Here is a 22,345-nt window from a genome sequence, read left to right as displayed (position 1 = left end):
CGAAACCAAATTAAGCTAAATGACAAATGTTCTGGATCGGCAACTTTTGTTTTTTCCCCTCTAAGTAATACTGTGTGTCTGAGCACTCTCATTTGAACCTATTTGAGACAGGGTGATTAGTATCTCTGACAAACACCAGCAAAGCATGTTGCCACATAGGAAAAGACAGGCCTTCAATTCCCTGAATTAGGCATCAACAAATCCCCTGCTTTTTGTCTGCCTAATTATAGGAAAAGCTAAAGACATGCTAAGTACATCGCTAGGAGCTCTGTAGGCGCCTTGATGCTAATCAAGACATTTGAGAGCATGGAACTTGATTTCAGGGTCCCAATAGAAGTGCTCTGAATTTACTCTGGGCTGTTTTGCACAGTGCTCTGAGGTATTATAGCAATACTGTGAATTTTCAAAATAATACTTAATTCAATAATCACTTTCAAGAATAGGTATACCAGTCAGATCTTCAGAAATCAGTATATTCAAAAACAGTCTGAAGCTTTTGTAAACAGAATATTATTTGATGAATTCGTGTGATTTTTTTTACAAAATATTTTTTTCTCTTTTACTTCCCCTTCACTGCAGACAATTGATTTAGAGGGGTTCAAGCTGTTCATGAAGACATTTCTGGAGGCAGAGTTACCAGATGATTTCATTGAACACCTTTTTACATCATTTAGGAACAAAATCTCTCACTGCAGCCCATTAATTAAAAACAAACCACAGCACCTTTCTGGGGGTAAGTAATAAAATCAGTACTTAAAGAGCTAAAGGTTCCCTCACCCTGCTGTTTTACTTCTAATAGCTGTAAATATGTGGAATTCTTAACTACATGTTGAGAGATTTTGTTTCCGGTATTTGTGAAATTAGAAAAACTAACTCAACCATAATAAGAAATACTGTGAAAAGGAATGGAAATTAAATGCTTTCGTCTTTTTAACTCACAATAATGATGCAGCTGAGACACCAAGTGGACATTTTTTGTCATGTTCATGCTAATCAAATTGCTATGGTTACATGTTCTTGTTGCCTGCTCTCCTGTACAAACACTTAAAAATCTTCAAGCTTCATGCAGGAGGCTCCTGCTGGTGCTCAGCCATCTCTGTGCCAGTTGCTGCTGCTGTTCTCAACTGTCTAGGTGTGATTCTGTTGTTATTAATCCTACATACTTAGCAGCTGCCAATATGTTAAATGTTGGGTAAGTGTTAGTATATCACTAAAAGTGATTTTGATTTCAGAGGACACAGCTAAATTCTGCCATATATAGGCTGTATTTAGCTTTCTTCACTTTCACTGTAGTTCTCTTTGGCATATTTTATTCCTATGTGTGGTAAAATTATAATAATGGTAATTTTTATAACACCATTATTAAAGATAGTGCTGTTACTGTTGTTGTTTCAACTGTATGTTAAGTTTCTTACTGTGATGTTGCCTCCTAAAATATTTTTCTCCTACACAAGTTTGTCAAGAGTTTTTAATTTTTTTCTGTTACTAAGTACTTTAGAGATAAGATAATGTAATACCAGTTAAGGAAGCTTCCATGTTTTTAGTGTAATGCCGCAAGGACTGTTTGATAAATTGTTACATCCAAAACATATTCAGAGAGACAGTCCAGTTCACCTTGTGCAAGAATTGTTTGAGCTTGAAAATATACTGGTTGGGTTTATGTTGTAATTCAATTTCATGGTTTAAATGAAATGTTAGATCCTGATAATTTGTAAGTTTTAAGGGGAAAAAACCTGTGCATTGGTACATTTTGATGTGCAAATGGAAACTATGGAAACACTTGGTTTTGGGTACCTATTAATTTTTAAATGTTACCAATAGTGAAGAAAAAAGCTTGACTGTACTGGAAAATAACTTTGTCTGAAATGGAGGGGTAAGTGAGAGCTAGAGAAATGACAAGGAGAGTAGCAGGGTTCATCAGTCCGTCAGGTATGTGCTTGTTTTACACTTAGTCTCTTTTGGTCTACTGATGTCTGTTTATAAACTGTATTTTCAGTTAAGGCGTCTGAAGAGAGATGGAAACAGATGCCAGGTAAGCAGCAGGACTGGAAGTCATCTGTAAGTCAGTGCATTGCAGCCAGCCCTTCCCACTTCTGATTAGGAAGTAATAATTTAACCTGTATCTTGCAGCTGATAGGTTAAAAGGTATCTTAAAATTTGTATTTATTTTCATTTGGATTTCAGCACTATTTATTTTTGAGAAGAGTTATCCCAGGTTTTAAAATCTTTTTTATTCTGTGAGTATGATTTACGTAAGACCGCAATATAAACTATTTCTGTAAGTTGTGTGATTAAAGCTAACATTTAACTGTATAAAATATTGCAATGTCTTAATTTTAATGACATTTAACTGATGTGAAAGCTCATCAAATAAAACATTGACTTATTAAATATTTTTGTTCCTTTAATATTTACTTTTATTGTTAATTATTTGCTGAAACCATGAAAATGAAATAATTTCCAAAGTACATTGTTGCACGCCAGTTTGCTCCTTTTTACCTTATTTATTGTTTTAACATGTTTATCTCATAACATGCAGGCATACCTTTTAAAATGTAGGCTTTTGAAGATGTATTTGGATTGCAATGAAGTTCTTTAAGCTAAATTTAGGGAGAGAGGGGACAACTCTCAGTCAGTGAGAAATGTAACAACCTTGTAAAGAAAGTTTTCTTGCTCCTTTCTCTATATTCTGCTGTCCTTTCCATTTCCCCCCATTTTGGTCCTGCAGATACTAATGTTGTAATGAAATAAAAAGTTTGGCAATTTTGAAACTTTATGTCCAAGTGGTACACTGGAACTTCTATTAATCACAATGTCTGAGCAATTGTTATGACTATTATTTAAATTCTAAATTTATTTTCTCAGTAGTCTGTCACTCAGACTTCTGTGTTTTAAATATGTGCTGCACTGACACACATCTGGCTGTGTTTTTGGGATAACAATTCACTTGGGTATTGGTGGAGTTTTCATTGACACTAAAACATCTTCAATTAGTGTAGTTGTTGTTAATCTATAAATTAGATGAAGCTTTTACAAGCACAAGAAAGTGGATGCAGACTTGGGCAGGGATTGTTTTTAATACTTAGGATCTAGTATGGTAGAACAAAAATATTCATCAAATTGTTTTGTAGTCAAATGAAATCAGATCAGCACAAATAAAAAAAAAGTTTATGCCATTCCCATAATTCTACTTTTGATGAATAAACTATGAACATGAACTGTTTAAAACTTTATAATTAAATTAAGAAGTAACCTGTGATTCAGATAAAACAAAGATGAATGCTTGGAAAATTTCCGTTTTCATTTTCTGCTTGTATCGTGTGTTCAGACTAACAAAGGCTATGGGTTGTTTCCAGGTCTGAGACTTAACAAGGGTACCTCTACATCCAGACCTCCTACTCCTGCCAACTCACATTTGCCAGATATGATCCAGCTGAAGGATATTGTTTGCTATTTGTCACTGCTAGAAAGAGGAAGACCTGAAGACAAGCTAGAATGTATGTTCTTTTTTAATTTTAAATATTTATTTCTGTAAGCCATCAGATATTTTGTTTCTGAATTTAAAAACCAGTTTTGAGCAGATGGATTATAAAAATATGGTTCCAGGTGACCCCTATTGCAGAAATGATTTTTTATTCTTACTAATGGTGAGATTTTAAATGAAATTTGTTCTATCTAGCATTTGCTAAAATGAGGAGTAAGGATTGTATGTTCTGTAGTTACAGTAATGCTCTCTGTACTGTCATGTCTTGTTTAGTATCAGATCTGAGAAAAACAGGCAAACTATATGTTTACTTAGAGATCCATAGGTGGGGTGAATAACTGCTACTAAACATCCTAATTCAAACAAAGATTAGTTGCTAATATAGGCTGTGAGCTCTATAATGTTGTTGAATGCTGAAAAGCCAAGAATGATCCAAGTCTGCATCACTATTGGGAAGGAGTGTTTTTGACACAGGAAGTTAGAAATTCTTGTTTGGTTGTTTTGCTTGTTTGTTTGTTTTTTTTTAAATTAGGGGCCTGGGTCATTAAAATGCAACACTACTACCTGTTTAAAAAATCAAAAAGACAACCCTGTGAGTTTGATCTATAAATTGGAGGAAAAAAGAAGAAAACTTGTTTTGTTATTGTGGAGTTTTAGAAGTCAGTTTCTCATGTGGCTAAACAGTCAGACCAATCATATAGTCCTTATTGAGGAGAAGTATGCTTCAATATACATAACTGGTCTGTTCATTAAAGATCTGTGGAATCAGGCTCTTATATGCAAAGTACATGGTCAGTAAGTTAGGATGTGGAAACAGTATTCTGCTTATGCCAAAATAATAAATTCATTACAAGGTTACATGCTGCTGAAGTATCTTGATGTTTTGTTAACCTGTAGCTAGTGTACAATGGCAACTTTGTACTGCAAGGTCACAGCAAATCCCCCAAATTTGGTAATACTGTTTTGGTATCATATGAGTAAAATATGAGAATGTAGGTGTGAATGCACATTCAGAACACAGACACAGAAACACAGATCCAAGGACTGAATTTAACTTACAGTGTAATAACTGCTGCACGGTGTCAAGTTATGCCAGCCCTACCGGAGCTCTGAGGAGCTCGATGCACAAACCACGGCATGAAATAGAGATCACTTGCCTCCCCTGGTGTCAGGAGCTGGTACAGTGGAAAGGAGGAGAGACAGAGGAGCAATGATAATTACAGTGTGGGGATTTTCCATGAGCTTCCTGCAAAGGGAGCTGCATGGGCAAAAGACTGCGATATGTGATTTAAGAGCAAGAGACCTAATGTGTGTATGGTACTTAAATATTTTGTGTATTCAAGGTCAGTTGTACTTGCTACATATAATTCTGGGCATAGTTGTTTAAAGGGTTTATTTTCCTCTTTGTCATACAGAGTTGACAAAGTTCCTCTTTTTCAACAGAGTTGAAATACATACGTATTTTCACTTTTTAGTGTTTAAATTTCAGGTTATACTGCACCATTGTGTGCAAACTTTTCCCTTGATTTCAGTTGAATTCTCATTATAAATTAATGGTATAATTTAACTCTCTCTCCAGATTTGAAAGCAGTAGGTCCGATGGCTGTAATGTAAATTATAAGTTTGTAGCAACGAAGGGAAAAAAGCAATTTTCTTTTCTTTTTTTTTTTCCAGATAACAAAATTTGGAAAAAATGAGTCATAGCTGAGTGTTTGAAAATTCAATTCAGGACATGCAGAACATGAAAGTGATGCTTTCAGTTAAAATTTGATGTAGGCTGGAGGATAAACTGCGCTAAGAGTTTCATCTTTGGATCTATATGATCTACAGATTTTCAGAGATTTATAAATATTCCAGAAGATAAATGGATTTTCTAACCTATTAAGAGTGTTGAGAGGTCTTGCATAGTGTGAACTTCACCTGTTTGGCATGCTCAGTGTATCTATTATTCATAATCTGTGTATGACCTGAATATAAGAAAATCCCAAGCATTCCTCACAGAGATACACTAAGAGGACATATCTTATGTTTTAAGGTTAAATTGCCATGTATAAATAGAAATTGAGTGCACAGTCCTTCTAATCAGGTAAGGGGATGGGAAAAGAATTAGAAAAATTTGACTTGGGCTCTGGAATTTACATCAGAACTTCTTCTTGGTTGTTTTTATCATTTTGTTGTTGGTTTGGTTTTGGTTTTTTTTCTACTAGAATGAGTAAATCAAGAACATGAATATTTAGCAGTGTATGAATAGAAAAGAGATTGCATGCCCCACCAGTAGCATAGTTTTCAGAATCTAGCCAAGAGCACAGATTGAGCCTTTTTGCTACCCTATGCCTATGTAATTGGAAAGACTTTATTTTGACAAACGTGAAACAGTTATAATTACACTAATGTCTGGTTTTAAACGACTGATTAGAACTACTGATTCATTTTAAAGGAAAAAAAAAGTTGTAAGCACTGCTGCTCTGGAGTGGATAAAGGTCACAGAAGTGCTAAAACTTGCTGTAAAACATTATCTCAACTACTGTCTAAGAATCACAGAGGAGGAGGAAGGAGAGCTAAATAATTTTGTCTTTATTGTTGAGTGATTCACTGATTCATCCCCGTGGAAACTGTGAATGCCTAATGGTACCTTTGCCAGACAATATTAGCTGTCAAGCTCTGAGAAGCTTTGGTGGAAGGTGTACTAGCAGGGGCAGTACCAATCTCTGGTGGCTTTTGACATTAACTTGTTTTACACTGAAACAATTTTGCTGTGGTAACTCTAGGGAAAGAAGGATATTTTATAGGTTTTCCTAACCTGTAACTAATGAATCATGGGCCTTTGTGGCATGAAATAGTGTACTGCTGTAAATATAATCAATCTTGTATTACAGCTCTGAAGAGCAGTGCAAGGTAGTGGCAAAAATTGCTGAAGTGGTAGAGAGGTATAGAGCTTATCTTTTTTCCACACGGTTAGATGATCCACTCATTCCCAAGATGGAGGATATAAGTGAAACAAACCTATACATTTAACAGTTTTTCTGTAAGTGCAAAAATGATCAAATTCTTTCTGAACTTTACTCTCTAATTGCTAATACTTTCTTCTTACTCCTCATTATATTTTTTTCCTGAAAATTATGGTAAGCTTTGTTTGTTCAATTTTCTGGACTGTAGCAGCTTCTGCTGTGGATCCAGTGTGACAGGATTCCTCAGTGTTAAATAGGTTGTATGTTACATTTCCAGAGACATCTGATTGGAAACAGATTACTTGTGTTCTGCTGCTGATGAAAGCATTACATTGTCCTGAAACCACCACTACATGGGCAGACTTCTTCATCCCTAAAAAATAGGTGTAGGAGTAAAAAAAATGGTGCTTTTGAAGAGCATGGTGGGTATTTGGATTTCAGAGCTCTGACAAAGTGTCCTGAAAGTAGGGACAAAGAGTGGGGTATTTGTAGGCTTTTGGACTTCTTTTTAGTCTTCCATCAATATTCCTTTGAAAGCTTTATGGTTTGCTGGTTCCAAATATCTTGGTAATGGCACATGTACCCCTACTTTTGGCTGGCATCAAGTCATGATACAATCTTGAAAGCATATATTTTTTTCTCGGTATTGCCAAAATATACCTTTTTGTCTGTGTGGTTCCCCAGAATGTTTGGAGTACATTTTGAAGCTGATGAAGCAAGTGTAGTGCTGGAAGAAGTCATGCCAGCAGTTTGTGATGAATGTTTATTGTTGGATTTGGATGATTAGATACTTAAAATATTAATCCTGTGTTTCATTTAGGTGGTCAGAAAATAGTTTCTAAAGCAACCACTGTTGAATAATGATAGCTGCAGCCAAGGGAGAGTAGCACTGTACCTTATGCAGGCTTACCAACATTTGTGACCAATTGTGTGTTACCCTATGTTGGGTGAGATCACAGAGAAGGGCCTTTTGGTAGTTCTCATGAAGACAGGTCCTCTCCATAGGGTAACAAAATAAATTCACACACCAAATTAGCTGTTAGGGTGATGGTGTGGAAAAGGGGCAGTTGTACTCTCTGGCTAAGATGTCTCATTGGAGGCACTGTGGCGGGGTAGTTGCTGAGTGAATCTTTCACGTAATGCAGCTTGTTTGGAGGGTTTATAGCTAATCTGGTCATTAAACAAAAATGTTAATATTTGCCCTTTCTTTGAAACTCAGGCTTAGTTGTTTTGTGTTTTGTTTGGAGTTGGTTTTTTTATGAAAAAGAGAAGTATTTGTTGTGTTTTCTAATTGAGCTTCCTTCTCTCCTGTATTCTTTTCAGTTATGTTTCGCTTGTATGATACAGATGGGAATGGATACCTGGATAGTTCGGTAATGTTTTTTCTGTACTGCATTGTAAGAGTATGTCAGCATGGCAAAACTATACAAAACTGCATTAATTCTAATCAAGTTTATATTTATCCTGAGTTATTAGAAGCAGTATAAAATATAGTCAATAAAAATTAATTCATTTGAAAATTAATGCTTAAGTTTTCTTTTTCAATGAGAAATGCTGCTTCTACAACCGTATAAATTTTCAGTTGCTGACACTGCTGTCATGGAGTTCTGTTCTATAGTCTTCTGAGTTTTAATGATACTACTGTAGGGGACACATTAATATGATTCCAGTAATTCTGGTATGCTGCTGGGAGATGTGTATGAAAGCACAGTTTTTAAAGATTTCATTAAAAAGGTGAAGTATGAGAGTCACACAGTGTATTTATGTGGAGAGATTTCACAACTTCCATGTTTTTATGAAGAATGGAGGAACATAGGGAATTAAGGGCAAAGTTTTGAGGAGTAGGCCAACCAAATGTTTGAAGAAAAGTCAGAGATATGGAAATAATTTTAAAAGATGTAATATTTTTTGCTGGTACCTAACAGAAACAAGTGTTTTATTAGCAGTGTTCTTTTTCTTTCTTTGGGTTTTTTTTCCATGTTCTTTTGTATATTCTGGAAGGAGGACAGCATAGAATGTATTGGTAAGGAAGAGGAAGTGATTCCCATAAGTTGTAGGGAAATACGGCAGCAAAATTATATATGGATGTAAAATAAATATGGCACCATAATATTAGGCAATATCACGTTTAGTTAGATGCCTGGATACAAATGAGAATTTAGAATGGTCCTAGATAAGCATTTGAGCATGTTTACAAAGCAAAAGTGTATATATAATTACAGAAGAGCCCTAGTGATACATGATCAAGGCAATACTATAGTGGTAAGAAAATAAATCTGTAGTAGTTTACAGAATCCACTCTATGCCTTATTTCTGTTAGAAATTTGTGATTTATACAATTACTGTAAAAATAGTTTTAATAATTTTAATTGTTTTTTTAGTGGTTTTTCCATCACTCAGATTAGAGTGATGGAATTTAAATATCATTACATGATCTTTTCACAGGCTGGAAATCGGATCGTGAAAACATAGGTGCTTGAAAGATAACTAGGAAGGGAGAATCTCTGACTACTTTCAATTACTTTGATTGGGGGGGGGCTGTATTTTGCCTCCCTGAATGCTTTGTAGTCTGTGCAGAACCTTTTGCTAGTAAACAAATTCACTTGAGAATACAGCTGAGAGTGAAAAGAGCATTTCATCAGGGATGTTGATGAAATAGTGTCACTGAATGCAATATAGTTGACTTACTAGTTACTTGCAGTAGAACTTTTCTTTTAAACTTGCATTAAGTATCATGCATTTTCTTTCATCTCTAGGAGCTGGAAAATATCATTGCTCAAATGATGCATGTTGCAGAATACCTTGAATGGGATATTACTGAATTAAGCCCGGTATGTATCCAGTGACCACAATTTTTTAATGTTGCTAGAAACAGCTATCATAATTTTGTGATATTTCATATCCACGTGGCTTTCCATGGGTGAGTATGGTAGAAATAAGAAAAGCCTGTGTTCCACTATGAATTAGTATTGTGAATTAGCACTGTTGCCAGTATTTTGCTGTTTAAATCTGATCTATGAAATGTTCAATGAATGTAATAATTAACTTCCATAACATAACTGGTTTGTCTCTGAAAATTTCTTAAGAGTGAGTGCACAAAGGACACAAGTTGGTTTGGGACATTTAGGTGTTAATAAAATGTAAATGTGAGTATGGGACTTTATTTTCTGAACTGTCCATGCTCGTTTGACTACAGCTATCATGCAAGTAATATTTTTCTTATTTTTTGTATGAGAGAATTGGAGATCTGCACATGTCCTAGCAAGTTCCTGTATTAGAATATAGTAATAATAAATTAGAACTTATGAGATTTTTCATTAAATTGTAGATTCTTCATGAAATGATGGAAGAAATTGACTATGATCATGATGGCACTGTTTCCCTGGAAGAGTGGATCCAAGGAGGAATGACAACAATCCCACTCTTGGTCCTTCTTGGGTTAGAAAATGTAGGTATTAAATTTCTGCTTACATGTTGACTGTGGCCTTCAGGTTAGTTTCTCTGTGGCCTGTAAAAGGATGACTTTGCTTTACTCCTCTTTACTATGGCTGAATGACATGCAAAGAACAAAGTGTCATCAACACCACAGAACCACCGGCAAGTTTAAAGCACCACCTACTAAGCTGGCTCTGGAGCTGGAAGTTATAAAAAGCTGAACAATTTTTCCTGCTAACAAAATGTTAATTCCAAGCTGCAGTATTTTCTGCTAAGTGTGTTTTCCTGCCCATATATATGTTACAGCAGGCTTGGAGTAGTGTCTGAGCTTCTCAGCATGGTACTGGGTTGTGTGGCCTAAGTACTGAGTACAGAGCAATCCAGGTTGGAAAGAACTTTTGGGGATCTTCTGTTCCAGTCCCTAATTAAAGGCAGTACCACAGACTGAGTTATCTCAATCAGAGCCCTGTCAAGCCTGGATGGTTCCAGTGAGGTGGATTCTACCGGTACTGTGGGCAAACTTTCCTTGTGTTAATTGTTCTCAAGGGAAAAAGTTTTATTTCATGTGTGCAGATGGAATTTATTCTGCAGCAATTATTGGTTGCTCATCTTCTGTCACAATACATCCCTATGAAGATCTTCTGTCTCTGTAACTACATTAGTAAAGTATAGTAAGAAGCAATATCGAGGGGGACACTTACACCAACAGACAGAGTATTGTGAAAGATGAGCTTATGTTCTCTGCATTTACAACCTCACATTAAAGGTAATACAGATGTAGTAGGATCAATTTTCTACCAGTTCAATGCAGCTGTTTCATGGTTGGCATGTTGTCAGTGCCACCTGCTGTCCTATACTTGAGCTAATTTTGAACTCCTCTAATGAAGCATGGGTTTCAACTGCATTTCTGCTATTCGAAAGAAAGCCTTTTAATCTCTTTTTAATCTATTTTCTTAACTAATTTTCACATATTGAAAATAGTAAATAATATTTATTTTCCCCATTTAGTGCAATCTAGACTGCTCTAGTTGCTCTATGCTATTTTATTTGCACGAAGAATGCTCAGATTGATACTTTTTGTAGGGGAATATGTAACAAATGAGTTTATTGAATGAAAGAGATATGTTTTGAAAAATCTGATTAATTAAATTACAAGTAAAATATCTGAATTGAAGACAACTTTCAATGTGTCTGGAGCACTGTAGTACTAATTCCTTAATTCTATATGTGAGATGGAGTAAGAAAAATGTTAAATTACTGTCATGAAAAAGCAGATCTTTATCAGGGTGAATTCTGTTATTTCCACAGAATTACGCTAAACAAAGGCCTGGAAATGTTCTGAAACAAGCATTATAGCAGATAACTGATAGTGATTTTCAGTACAGATTTTTCTTTCATCACAGGTAGCATAGGTGTTCTGGGAGTATTTTTCAGTCTCTACATTTCATAATTTGAAACTCCTAAATTATGGCATAAATTAATGCAGATCATTCTGTAGAGTTTATTTTCATATTAAAGCAAAAGCTGTTAGAAAGAAGCAGTGTTTTCAAGCATTTTATCCTTTTGAATATTTTTACTAGTTTTTAGATATTTATTGTGCTGTGCATAGCTTTACTGTGGAAATACTAAGAATGCATAAATAGTGCTCAGAGTTCTACAATCTGTTATTGGCATGGGTCAGTGTTTCTGTCATCAAGAGGATTCCTAGTATTTGATGCATTTAAAAGACAGAAATGTGCAGTCGTGGAAGAAATACTATAATAGCATGCAAAATGTCTTATTATCAATAAGCATAGTTTATGTAAGCTCCATTACCTACATATGAGCTGATTTGCTAGTAATTTTCTAATGATTCACTAGGACAAGATGCTGCCTTTTAAAAGGGCTCCTATTTTCCTTTTTATGTTTAAAACTGCTTATTAAACCATCACATTATATGTAGAGAAAAGCAAAATTTTTTAATTTTTCATTAAACCAGCAAAAATACACTACTTCCATTTGTTCATAGTTGAATAAAATTGTATTTTAGGACATTGAAAAGTGAAATCAATACTAATGCCTGTCTGTTATTTAGTGTAAACTGATAGCATGATTTTGATGGTTTTGCAGCATCTAATGTATTATCCAAGCTCTTCATTCCATTGCATCAATCCCATTAGTGGGATGCTCTTATTTCTTTTTGCATGCCATTGTTAGATTTTGCAAACCTAGCTTCCCAGGACTCTGCTTTCTGAGTGTCTATCTACTTCCTCTTAGTTATGGTAATGAAAAATAAGATAAGAATCTTTTGGACTCACTAATAAAATTCAAAAGTGCTAAAATCTTAAGGTTTTCTTCAAACTGATTAGTATGTGAAAATAAGGAGCATAACCTACTGGATTATGCTGTTTAGACACGTCCAAGTAATCTTCATATGTTGTAAATCAGAGGGAAAAAAACCAACGAAAAAACCTGTCCCCGCCCAACTCCAAAGCAAAACCACGAAAAACCCCTAACAAAACCCATACCCACAAAGAACCCACAACCAAACTATTCTGTCACCTTCTGTATTGAACTCGTGATGACAAAATTTTAAATCCAAGAGATCAATTCAGAGCTTGTCCAGTATGACAGTATTTCCAGTATGACAGTGACAAAAAACTGTCATTATAGTTTATTTAAATAAATGATGATATGAGTGGAATATTTAATTTGTTTTGGGTTGGGGTCCATTAACACTGTAATGTACTTAACTGTTGTATAGAGCTTGTATGAAGATTTTCAGCTGGTCTCATTTGATATGCTAATATCAGTGAAACTATGATAATTTAGTTCAGTTGCAGATTTTCATAGTAATTCCAGAATTGAGCTACATTGTTTGTACTTAATCCTTAGTTTCCTATAATAGCTCTATACAAAGGTCAGATGTAATGGAAAAGTTCTATACTACATTTAAAGCCTTTCAATCAGTTTTTATTTCATGCTGTGGTAGATGATTAGATGCTAGTCAGAATGATTTAAAAATAAGGAGCATTCAAGTGAAGTATGGAAGTATATGATTTAAAAATAGAGGAATAAACAAGCCAGTGTTTATGAGCAGTGGGGTTGAGATAGCCTAACCTGTCACAGGTTTGTGGCCTTTGCCCCCTGACCTTATCAGTAATCCCCTTCAGAGAGAGATAAGAGTGTTAGGCTGTAACTACAAGCATTTACCAGCCACCTGTTACCAAGTCAGAGAATTAACAAGGAAATCTGCCTCATTTCCCTTTTGCTTTTTCTCAATCTCTCTCTCTCTCTCTCTCTCTCTCTCTGCTTCCCCCCCCCAACATTTTCAGACTTCCATGAAATTTATAGTGCCCTTCAAATTTATTTGAGATTATAAACTAATTTAAAAGTTGCTGGTGCAGTTTAGAGTGATGAAGATAATGGGACAAAGAGCATTAAAAAGTCTAATTTCCCTAGGAAATCAACCTTAATATCCAGTTTGTTTTAGTTTGCTGGACTTTATGTTCTGTTTCCTCCTACGATTTGATTTTGGAGTTCTTATGAAGGTAGACTTTAGAAATACAGAATTCTGTGTCTGAGAATGTTCCAGGATAGAAATTATGTATTTGATTTTTTGGTGCTTTTGAAGGTAGTTGATATTCTAAATGAGCAATTTGGATACAAGATAAGGAACTTAAATAAGAGCTTAATTGGTTCTTTTTCTGTAAGGGTTCTGAGATAGATACATGTACTATTTGGCAATTTGTTTCAGAAGAAAAGCTCTTGGCTGTATTACACATGTATAATCCATTTGTAATTGGGTGACTACCCTTTTTCTCATTAGCACTGTCTAAATGTGTTCTATATGACATCTATTGAAATCCTTGTTGCTAAGACAGAGTAATTCTTACTCTGATGTTTAGTTTTTTCAGTTCATGTAAATTCTCATGTAAAGTGAGAATTTCGTGAAGGAAAAGAAAATGTTATCTATGTAGGAAATTGTTATTTATGTGGTTTAATTTTTAGTAATAAATATATGAGCTATTTTTTGCTGAGTGTCACACTTCAGTCTGGAGTTTTCACAGTCCTCATCAAACTTCCAAATTTTTTTTTACATCTTAAGGCAATAATTAGTCTCTCACCCAAACAGAAATTGGACAGAGACATCCCCTGCAGTACTCCTGATTCTTCTGGGAAGTGTTCTTTTGCACATTAGTGAACACTAGGCTATTTATTCTGCTTCTCCACGGTAGAAACCTTTGAAGTTTCTGACATTTTTATTTGTTTCTGCATTAATTTAAATAGATTAACATTGTAAGAGAAGGTAAAGAGTTAGCTCATTGACTGTCCTAGCATCACTTAAAATTTCTTTTGTAATCTGTGCATGAAAGGCTTCTTAATGATGGATTTTGTCAGCCATAAGCATTGTACTCTGCTCTTTGGTAGGTGTTGTACAATATTATTCCACCATGATTTGATAGAAGCACTTGATTTCTCTTTTAGAGTAATTGCATGCCAGATATTTGGTCTCACTTTTCCTGTAACAAATGATTACTGCTGTCAGTGGTAGCATAAAAAGGAAGTAGAAACTGTAAGTTCAGAAGTGCTAGTGTTTAAAGAAATGCTGTATTTTAGGGAAGTATTTTATTCCCTCTCCACTGGCCACTAGATGTCACGGTTGCACTGTATCTGGTACTGTAGAGTTGCTGAACACAGCTGCCCTAAGGTGAGAGAGAAGTTTAAAACCTGCAAATGCTGCATAAAGTCAGCAATAACTTGAATTGAAGCAAATATATCTTTCTTTTAAATCACTAATTGTAACTTCCAACCCAGTTCACCTTTTAAATCAAGGTAAATTTTGGTGGGACAAACATTTGTGTTGAATTGAGACTATATTTCAATTAAAGCATAAGGATATGCTCCTAAAATTTTCCTTTGGATCCTCAGACAGCAAATACTATGCAATTGTACTCAAAAAATGAAAAAGAAATTTTAAACTCTTTTGATTAAATGTGGGATAGAATGTTTCAGTGGGAGTCCACACTTGGGAATAGTGCTTCTTACAGTATATATTTCATTTTTGTTGCCATGCTTCTTGAGTTGTATGTTAAAATGGAACCAAACTAGAGACCTGCAAACATTTGTTACACCGTGATTAATTCCTTCAGGCCGGAGCTTGAAATGACCCCTCAACACCTGGGCAGTTTCATAGACTTCAATTTCTTTTGTTCAGCGAGGAAGAAAGACAATCAAGCCTTTCATTGTCTTGAGTGACATTTCTGTAAGTCTTTTCTGAAGTGTGAGTTTTCTGGAAGGCCGAAGTTCCGATGCACTGTGCGCTATTTCCATACGGGCGGACGGCACACTCGAGCCCCATGAGCTGTAGCTCGCTCCCTTTGTGCCAGCTCGTTCCCAGCTGGAAGCAGAGTCCCCGTGAGAGATGAAGGAGCTGTTGTGTCGCTCTGCTGTGATGGCAGGGCCCGCTGAGGGCGCGGTGTGCCCTCTGAGGGTGCGGTGTGCCCGTAGAGGCCGCCGTGTCCCCGCTGATGAGGGCGCGGAGTCCCCGCTGAGGGCGCGGTGTGCCCACCGATGAGGGCACGGTGTCCCCGACGATGAGGGCACGGTGTCCCGCGAAGGGTGCGGTGTGCCTGCCGATGAGAGCGCGGTGTCCCCGCTTAGGGCACGGTGTCCCGCTGATGAGTGCGCGGTGTCCCCGCTGAGGAGGCCGCGCTGGCTGGAGCCGAGGCGCTGCTCGGCCCGGCCCTGTCCGCGCTGCCCTGCGGCAACTTCGCAAATGCCTTTCCTTACCACAGCCCCGCTTGCCCTTTTGTTTTCCCTCCAGGTTGAAAAAAACCTGGGAAAAGTTAGGAGTAACTAACCTCTTCTGTGTATAGGGTGTAAAATAAATGGTGTTTCACGCAGGTATACAGATTTACCCTTATTTATAACTTGATTTCTGCAGCATCTAAGTCTCTGCAGATGGCAGACGGTTATAGATTTTGGACAGGGCAACTCTATACTGTGGCTATTTATGAAGCTTTTTTAAACCATTTAATTATCCCTCCTGTGCTCCCTTTTCTGTTTCTGGATGAGTGAAGGGATGAAGGCTGTAGAAGATGTTTGCTTTGATTTCTCAAACACATGCACATACACAGTATCTCAGAAATTAGGAGTGACCATCCCAAACAGTGTGTCCCTTGAGTCAGGTTACTCCCTCTCCACTTGACCAAAAACAGACTTAAAATCCTTTCTTCCCAAAGCAAATTGAACAAAGCAAAACGTGATACCAATTGTTTGCTAAGAGCCAACCAAAGAGTATAGAATGTAATGACATTTGTTTTAATCTGTGTTTAATGCATGGATTAATGGAAACTCTTCTCACCTTCCCACTGATGGAACAATACTTAAAAATCAATAATAAAATTGTCTTGAACAAGTCAAGCAAATATTTTTAAAATAAATGGAAACAAATCAGTCAAAGAATAACAGCTTCTCCATAATATCCTTCTCACTTGGATGCTTGTTCCTAACTCTTCTCATAGAAAAAAACTGAATATTCTGGTATTTTAGATGCTCTGTAGCTATTTTAAGAGGGTACGTTTACTGGGATCAAAATTTATCAGGTATTTCATTACTTCTTTTAAGTCTTAGAATCTTGAAGATCTCTTTGTTTACCTTCTACACATATCTAAATATTCACAGATATCTACATATATATTATACAATATCTACAAATATCTAAAAAGCTGGCATAAGTTAATATTAAACTAGGTTAGGGATGTGTAGCTAAAGTCGGATAGCATAAAATTTTCCACTAGTTCTAAGGTTGGCTCTTTTATGGTTGACACGCTTTTTAAGGTCAGGTAGCTTTGGCAGTCAAATCCATGGTAGCAGAGTCAGGACCATGAGTTAAGAGAACCATTGTTAACAAAATAAATGTTACTATTGTCATTATGTTTAAAAGTCTGGGTATGACATATGGAGGCTTGATTTTCAGTGATGTGTAAAATGAAGTGAGGAAGAGATTTTTACTGTACCTGCCCTGCTTTGCGATCTTAATGTCTGTTTTTAAACTCTTTCTCAGGATATGGAAGCAAAACGAGTTAATGTCAGTAAATGCACTGATGTGTCAGAATTGTGGATTTTATTCATACTTAAAGACTTGCATTGAGGTGGCTTTGTTTCATATTATGTCTCTTTTTTTCTCTTGGCAGTGTTTTAAAAAGTTATGTGCATACATAATCATATGCAGGACTTTATTGCTTATTTTTGGCAGTGCACAAGAGCAAAAATTTAATTTGCTCTTTTCCAAAAGTGCATTGTGTTTATGTAATGGATTTGCATCAGTTGCAGTCTGTAACACAGCTAAGTGTTTTAATTGGCAGAACACCCACATCAAGACTTGTTTGTTTTTCTGATAAGGAAAATGCCAGCTAAGTTAGACCATATGTTCTGTTCAAATAAGAAGCGACATATTCACATATAATGGTCATTCTTTAAAAATGAAATTAAAATGAAAAAGTACTACAAAATTAATGTGGAAGAGAGGGAAGTTTATGCATAAGTTTGAATTTCTGTTAATTTTCCTAAACAGCAAGCATTTTGCTAAGTAGGGCTGGTCAGCTTACATTTTAAGTGCTTGTGGTTTATGATTTATGTGTTGATGACCTGAGTGATGTTAAAATTGAAGTGTACATTGTCTGCTGTTTTTTCCTCAGAAGGATTTATATGGTCTTTGCTGTCTAATGAATAATTGCCTACTTTCAGAAGGCTTGAAATTCACATACTATATTGTAGTTTAACAATAATTCAAAAATGTGTGGAATATGATAGTAAGATGAGAAGAAAAATAGAAGTTAGAGAGCTCTGTTTAATGGAATACATCCTCTTCAGCTGCCAGTCATGAAGGAGCTTGACAGGCTTCTAGTGCTTCACAGCTGCAGAATCTATTTCTGCTTCTTCAGGGGAAATTGGAAAACTTCCACACTCTTTGCCAGCCTGAGAATCCCACATTAGGCATCTGCTGTGCTTTTGCTGCAGAAAGGGGACCCTGACATTGCCCAGCTGTCAGAGATGGCATTTGAACTCCTGCTGGTAATATTGGGGCAGCTATTACTTATGCTCTGATCCTGATATACTAGAGAAAAAAGGTACATTTTAATGGACTTCAGGGTTTTTTGTTTCTAGGTAACTTGTAGGAAATTTTCAAAGTTATGTTCTGGCTTAGACCTAGCTTTGAGCCAAATATTCTTAATTTCTTAGAGTGCTGATTTTGCTTCAGGATTTTTCTTTTTTGCCCACAAGGATGATGAAGTCTTCATTGTATTTGATTTGTATCAACTTCTAATTCTAGAACAGAGAAATGTGGATTCTTGAAGGACTTAACTTATACAGTTTGTGCTAATTTAGGACAAAGCTAAATTTTTATTAACATTTATGCTCACCAATGTACATTGACTATTCTCGTCAGTGAAAACCATATTATTGAAAATCTAGTCAGGAATCGTGTGTATACATGATGACAAGTAGTAGTAGTTTGATTTGAGAAATCAGAAACTGGGTAAGAACCAGCTGCTGACGTGGTATCTGAGAAACAGAGATTGCTGTGACTTGCTTTAGTTGTATGGCAATTTCTTTTCGGCAATGACGTGACCAAGAAGACTATACAGTTTCAGCAATACACAAGGAAACAGCTGATGGACATTAACTGTCTGTGTTCCATTGGATGTTATATTTGGTAAAAGAGAAATTAGGGTTTCTTTAAAAAAATCTAGTGGTATTGTGTTAGGTTAATCTAGGTTTTTTTAGAATCAAAACCTCTGATGATTTTAGAAAGGAAAAAGCCTCATGGCCACTATTGCCAAGAAGCCAGGAGTTTACAGGATTAATTTAGCGTCTGTACCAACTGCACATAATTTTTTAAACCTTCAAAAAACAGAAAGGCCCCTGAAGGATTCCATGAAGAAGGAAGAGGAGAATCATCCAACAGAAAGCTTAGTTTCATAAAATGAATGATTTGATAATATTTTAGAAATTCACGTAAATTACAGTGGGCCCCTATGTAGTAAGTGCCAGTGAGTTGATCAGTTTATTCATGAAAGATTTGAGAATAGTGCAACAGCTGACTGAAAAAATTTACCTTAAATGTAAAACTCTTGGAGAAGAGGCCTAAGATGTAAATCTTACCCTTAAATACATGGGTTTTGATAGATAATTGGCAGTATAGATTATCTTAATTTAATGCTGGGAATAGTCAATGTGGTATGGTTGGTTTTCCTGTTTCACTTATGTGATATATGTAACTAATTCTGACAGTCATTAAGAATGTTTGTGTGGTTTTAGAAAACCCTTTCTGTTATTTGTTTTGGGGAGTTTTATCTTCTGACCTACAGCACCATAATTTTAGGATAATTCTAGGGAAAAAAATTAATACTAGTTGTAATTTAATATCAGCCTAGTTGTATTTATATCATTGTGTTGCAGTGGTGACAGCAGCCTTTTAGATTTTTTTCTGAGTTGTTTTTGAAACACATGGATATCCATGAGCTTCTGAAGAATTTTTTTTATTATATCATTGCCTGTGTATTTAGAATAATTATGCTATGATCTGGTGCCGAGTCTTAAATGAAGTAACAGCTTGTCTTTTATGTTCTTGAGTAAATCACCAATTTTTATTGGCACTTATATATTTCACTGTTTATTTTATTAAGTGAAATCTGTTTCTCTTATGTCCTGTGCAGAATGTGAAAGATGATGGGCAGCATGTATGGAGATTGAAACACTTCAACAAGCCTGCCTACTGTAATCTTTGTTTGAACATGCTGATCGGAGTGGGCAAGCAAGGTCTCTGCTGTTCTTGTGAGTACGAGCATTTCCATGTCCGTTTGTCCGTTTGCTTGCATGTCTGTTCCTAGAAATGTTGCTCTCTCTGTGTAGCAAAGAACTAATAGCATTCCCTTACAAAATCATTGCCACCACAGTAGTGTCTCCCCCTCCTCTTCTCTTCTTAAGTGCCCATGGTTCTTTTAGTTTTTCAAGAGATTTGGCTGTAAAATGTGGTGTTTGAGGGAGTTTTCTGCTTTCAAAGGGTTATCACTGTTAGATCCCTTTGGAGTCCATTGCCCTTTTTTTCTTTACTGCTATTGCTGCTTTATTTTTTATTAGAGAGTATCAGACTTAGGTTTTAACTTTATACTTTTGTTACTCCTCTTTTGTTTTTACTAATTTTTGTACCATAGTTATCAACTTGACAAAGATCTAAGTCCCGTGGTTTCTAATTGAAATTTTGCACAGAATTGTTTTGTTAATGATGAAGGTGAAAATTCCAGTTTCCAGAAATCAAGTTTCTGTAACAGTTCTAAAGTTTTGTATAGTTGCTGGTTTTGTAGTCATAAATCTCAATCCATGTATTTCACTGATTATATATTTTAAGAAAAGGAGCGCAGAAAAGCTACTGCATTTAATTTGACTTTCATTAGGCTGTTAGATGCCATTACTACGTTTCAGTTCTTTGAAACTGCAGTATCTATGCATTTCCTAATCACCTGTGCTTCACCACCTCTTAACATGTCTCTTGAGAAACCAAGGCTTGCTGAAAGGTACCTTATCTCCACTTGAAAGTTTCCAGAAATGGAATATCCGTATCTTCCTTTTGTGTCATGTTCCAATCATTGATCTTTTTTTAAGACCTGTTTTCTGATTTGAAGATGTCTGGTGGATGATTCCAGTGGTTGGTTCATGTTATGCCCGGCTCCATTAGATTAATAAGAACTTTAGTACACAGCTGTATTCTTCTCATGACAGTACCAAGTCACCTTTTTTTTTTTTCTTTTTGGTAAAATAATCTGCAACTTACTGCAGTTGCCTTTCACTGTTTTTGGTATGAAAGATAGCCCCTCACAGGTGATGAGAACCTTTCTGCTTGTACAGTTCTATTGATTTAATTCGAGATTAGTCTGAATGAATGAGGGGTTTGAACTGAACATTTCTCTCCTCTGGGGGCCACAGACTTCTCTGAAATATAATTTGGATGTAAATTCTTGTATGCATTTTCACATAATATAATTTCATTCACCATACTATGAAATGGGAAAGATACATTTATTAAAATTCAAACAAATAGGAATTGAACAACTTGAGATTGTTAAATGCTGATAACAGTAACTGGAATATATATATCAAATACTGATCTGACTATTAGATTTTGAAATGTTACATGCTTTAATATTCTTTTTTGTCAGACTGTTATTGTGAAGAACTAAGACCAAGAGAGTTCTGTTTAGAAAATAGTGTAGATCACCTTCAGTAGTTACCAGAAATGGGTAGGCCAGTTACCTTGCCTGTCCCGAAAGGACCAGCCTTGCAAGGCTTGTAATTTTTTTCTGCTGCAGTGTCTTTTGAGAATGTATTTATTATTGTGCTAGCCATTTATTTTGTGAGAACAGTGGTCTCAGTGTCTGAAGAACATGCTCCTTTCAATTACTTCATGCAGCAAGAGCCTGAGTCTACTTGCAAAACTATTCCACTATTTCCTTATTTAGCTAAGCTTTTTCTCCAGTATATTTTCAAAGCATTGCTATAGATTTCATTATTTGCATTTTAGATTGTGTGGGAGTTAAAAAAAAAAGGGGGGGAACCACAGGGGTCCTCACCATCCCTCCATGGTCCAATCAACAATGTTACTCCCTGCAGTTTGTCTGATTAATGGCTGCGCCTCCCACTGGGTTTGTGTAATAGGTGCAAGCAAGGTGTTTAGAAGTACTTTGTGCTTAATTGCTCTCGAGGTCAAAAGCCTGAGACATATACCATGCAGGGAGAAATTCATTCTCAGTTTTGAATAGTTGACTCTATTGAATGCAGGCATAAGCTGTAGCATTACTTCCTCATCTTGGCACAGTTGTATCATTGAACTCAGGAGAGCTTTGCATTGTATTCTGCATTGTAGGTTTTCCAAATGCAGCTAGCATGATCTTCAAAGACCTGGTCAGCAATAGCAGTTACCTAAAACTAGTGTAGGAGGGCTTAGGGAAAAAAAAAAAAAGCTTCTCAGGAGTTGGTACTTTGTAAAACAGGACTCAAAGTTATGGTGATTACATGGAATGCGTGAAAAAATTGCTATTAAAAAATGGACTAATCAGCCATTTCTGATTTATAAATCAATGGTAGGAACAACGTAAATTCATTGGCTTTTATTTTTGTGCTTGCCAGCTGCTCTCATGCCTATAGTTGGTAAAATATATGTTTTTTTTCTACTAGCAAATAACACAAACCACTTGGCAGTCACCAATTTGTCTTTAATATTTTTGTCATTTGGGAATTATTGTGAAAAAATTTAGTAAGGTCTGATTTAATTAAGCATTTCCTGTTATGCAATGATAGTGCATTCTTGGATTTCTCACTTGCATAATATTTCCTGTTCTAATTGGCCTTTTGTATTCCATGGAAAAAGCAGTCTAGTTTGAGTTTTCATTGACTGATTGGATTGATTACTTAGAGATGACATGCTGGTAATGTT

At 35.8% G+C, this 22,345-nt stretch overlaps 1 protein-coding gene across 8 annotated transcripts in view; it reads left to right on the top strand.

Moving 5' to 3' along the window:
- The window catches only part of DGKB (diacylglycerol kinase beta), a 398,863-nt gene that overhangs the window by 142,337 nt on the left and 234,181 nt on the right, over nt 1–22,345 (top strand). For all 8 annotated transcript variants that reach the window (XM_064704413.1, XM_064704412.1, XM_064704410.1 and 5 more), the window contains 7 exons: nt 580–733; nt 1,997–2,032; nt 3,357–3,497; nt 7,756–7,805; nt 9,189–9,263; nt 9,761–9,880; nt 19,572–19,689. In XM_064704413.1, coding sequence (XP_064560483.1) covers nt 580–733; nt 1,997–2,032; nt 3,357–3,497; nt 7,756–7,805; nt 9,189–9,263; nt 9,761–9,880; nt 19,572–19,689 — 694 coding nt within the window. The remainder of the gene's footprint in view (nt 1–579; nt 734–1,996; nt 2,033–3,356; nt 3,498–7,755; nt 7,806–9,188; nt 9,264–9,760; nt 9,881–19,571; nt 19,690–22,345) is intronic.

This window comes from Zonotrichia leucophrys, chromosome 2 (assembly GCF_028769735.1).
Source record: "Zonotrichia leucophrys gambelii isolate GWCS_2022_RI chromosome 2, RI_Zleu_2.0, whole genome shotgun sequence".
Taxonomy (NCBI): domain Eukaryota; kingdom Metazoa; phylum Chordata; class Aves; order Passeriformes; family Passerellidae; genus Zonotrichia; species Zonotrichia leucophrys.
The sequence above is the reverse complement of the archived record's forward strand: the minus strand, read 5'-3'. Positions and strand labels throughout refer to the sequence as shown.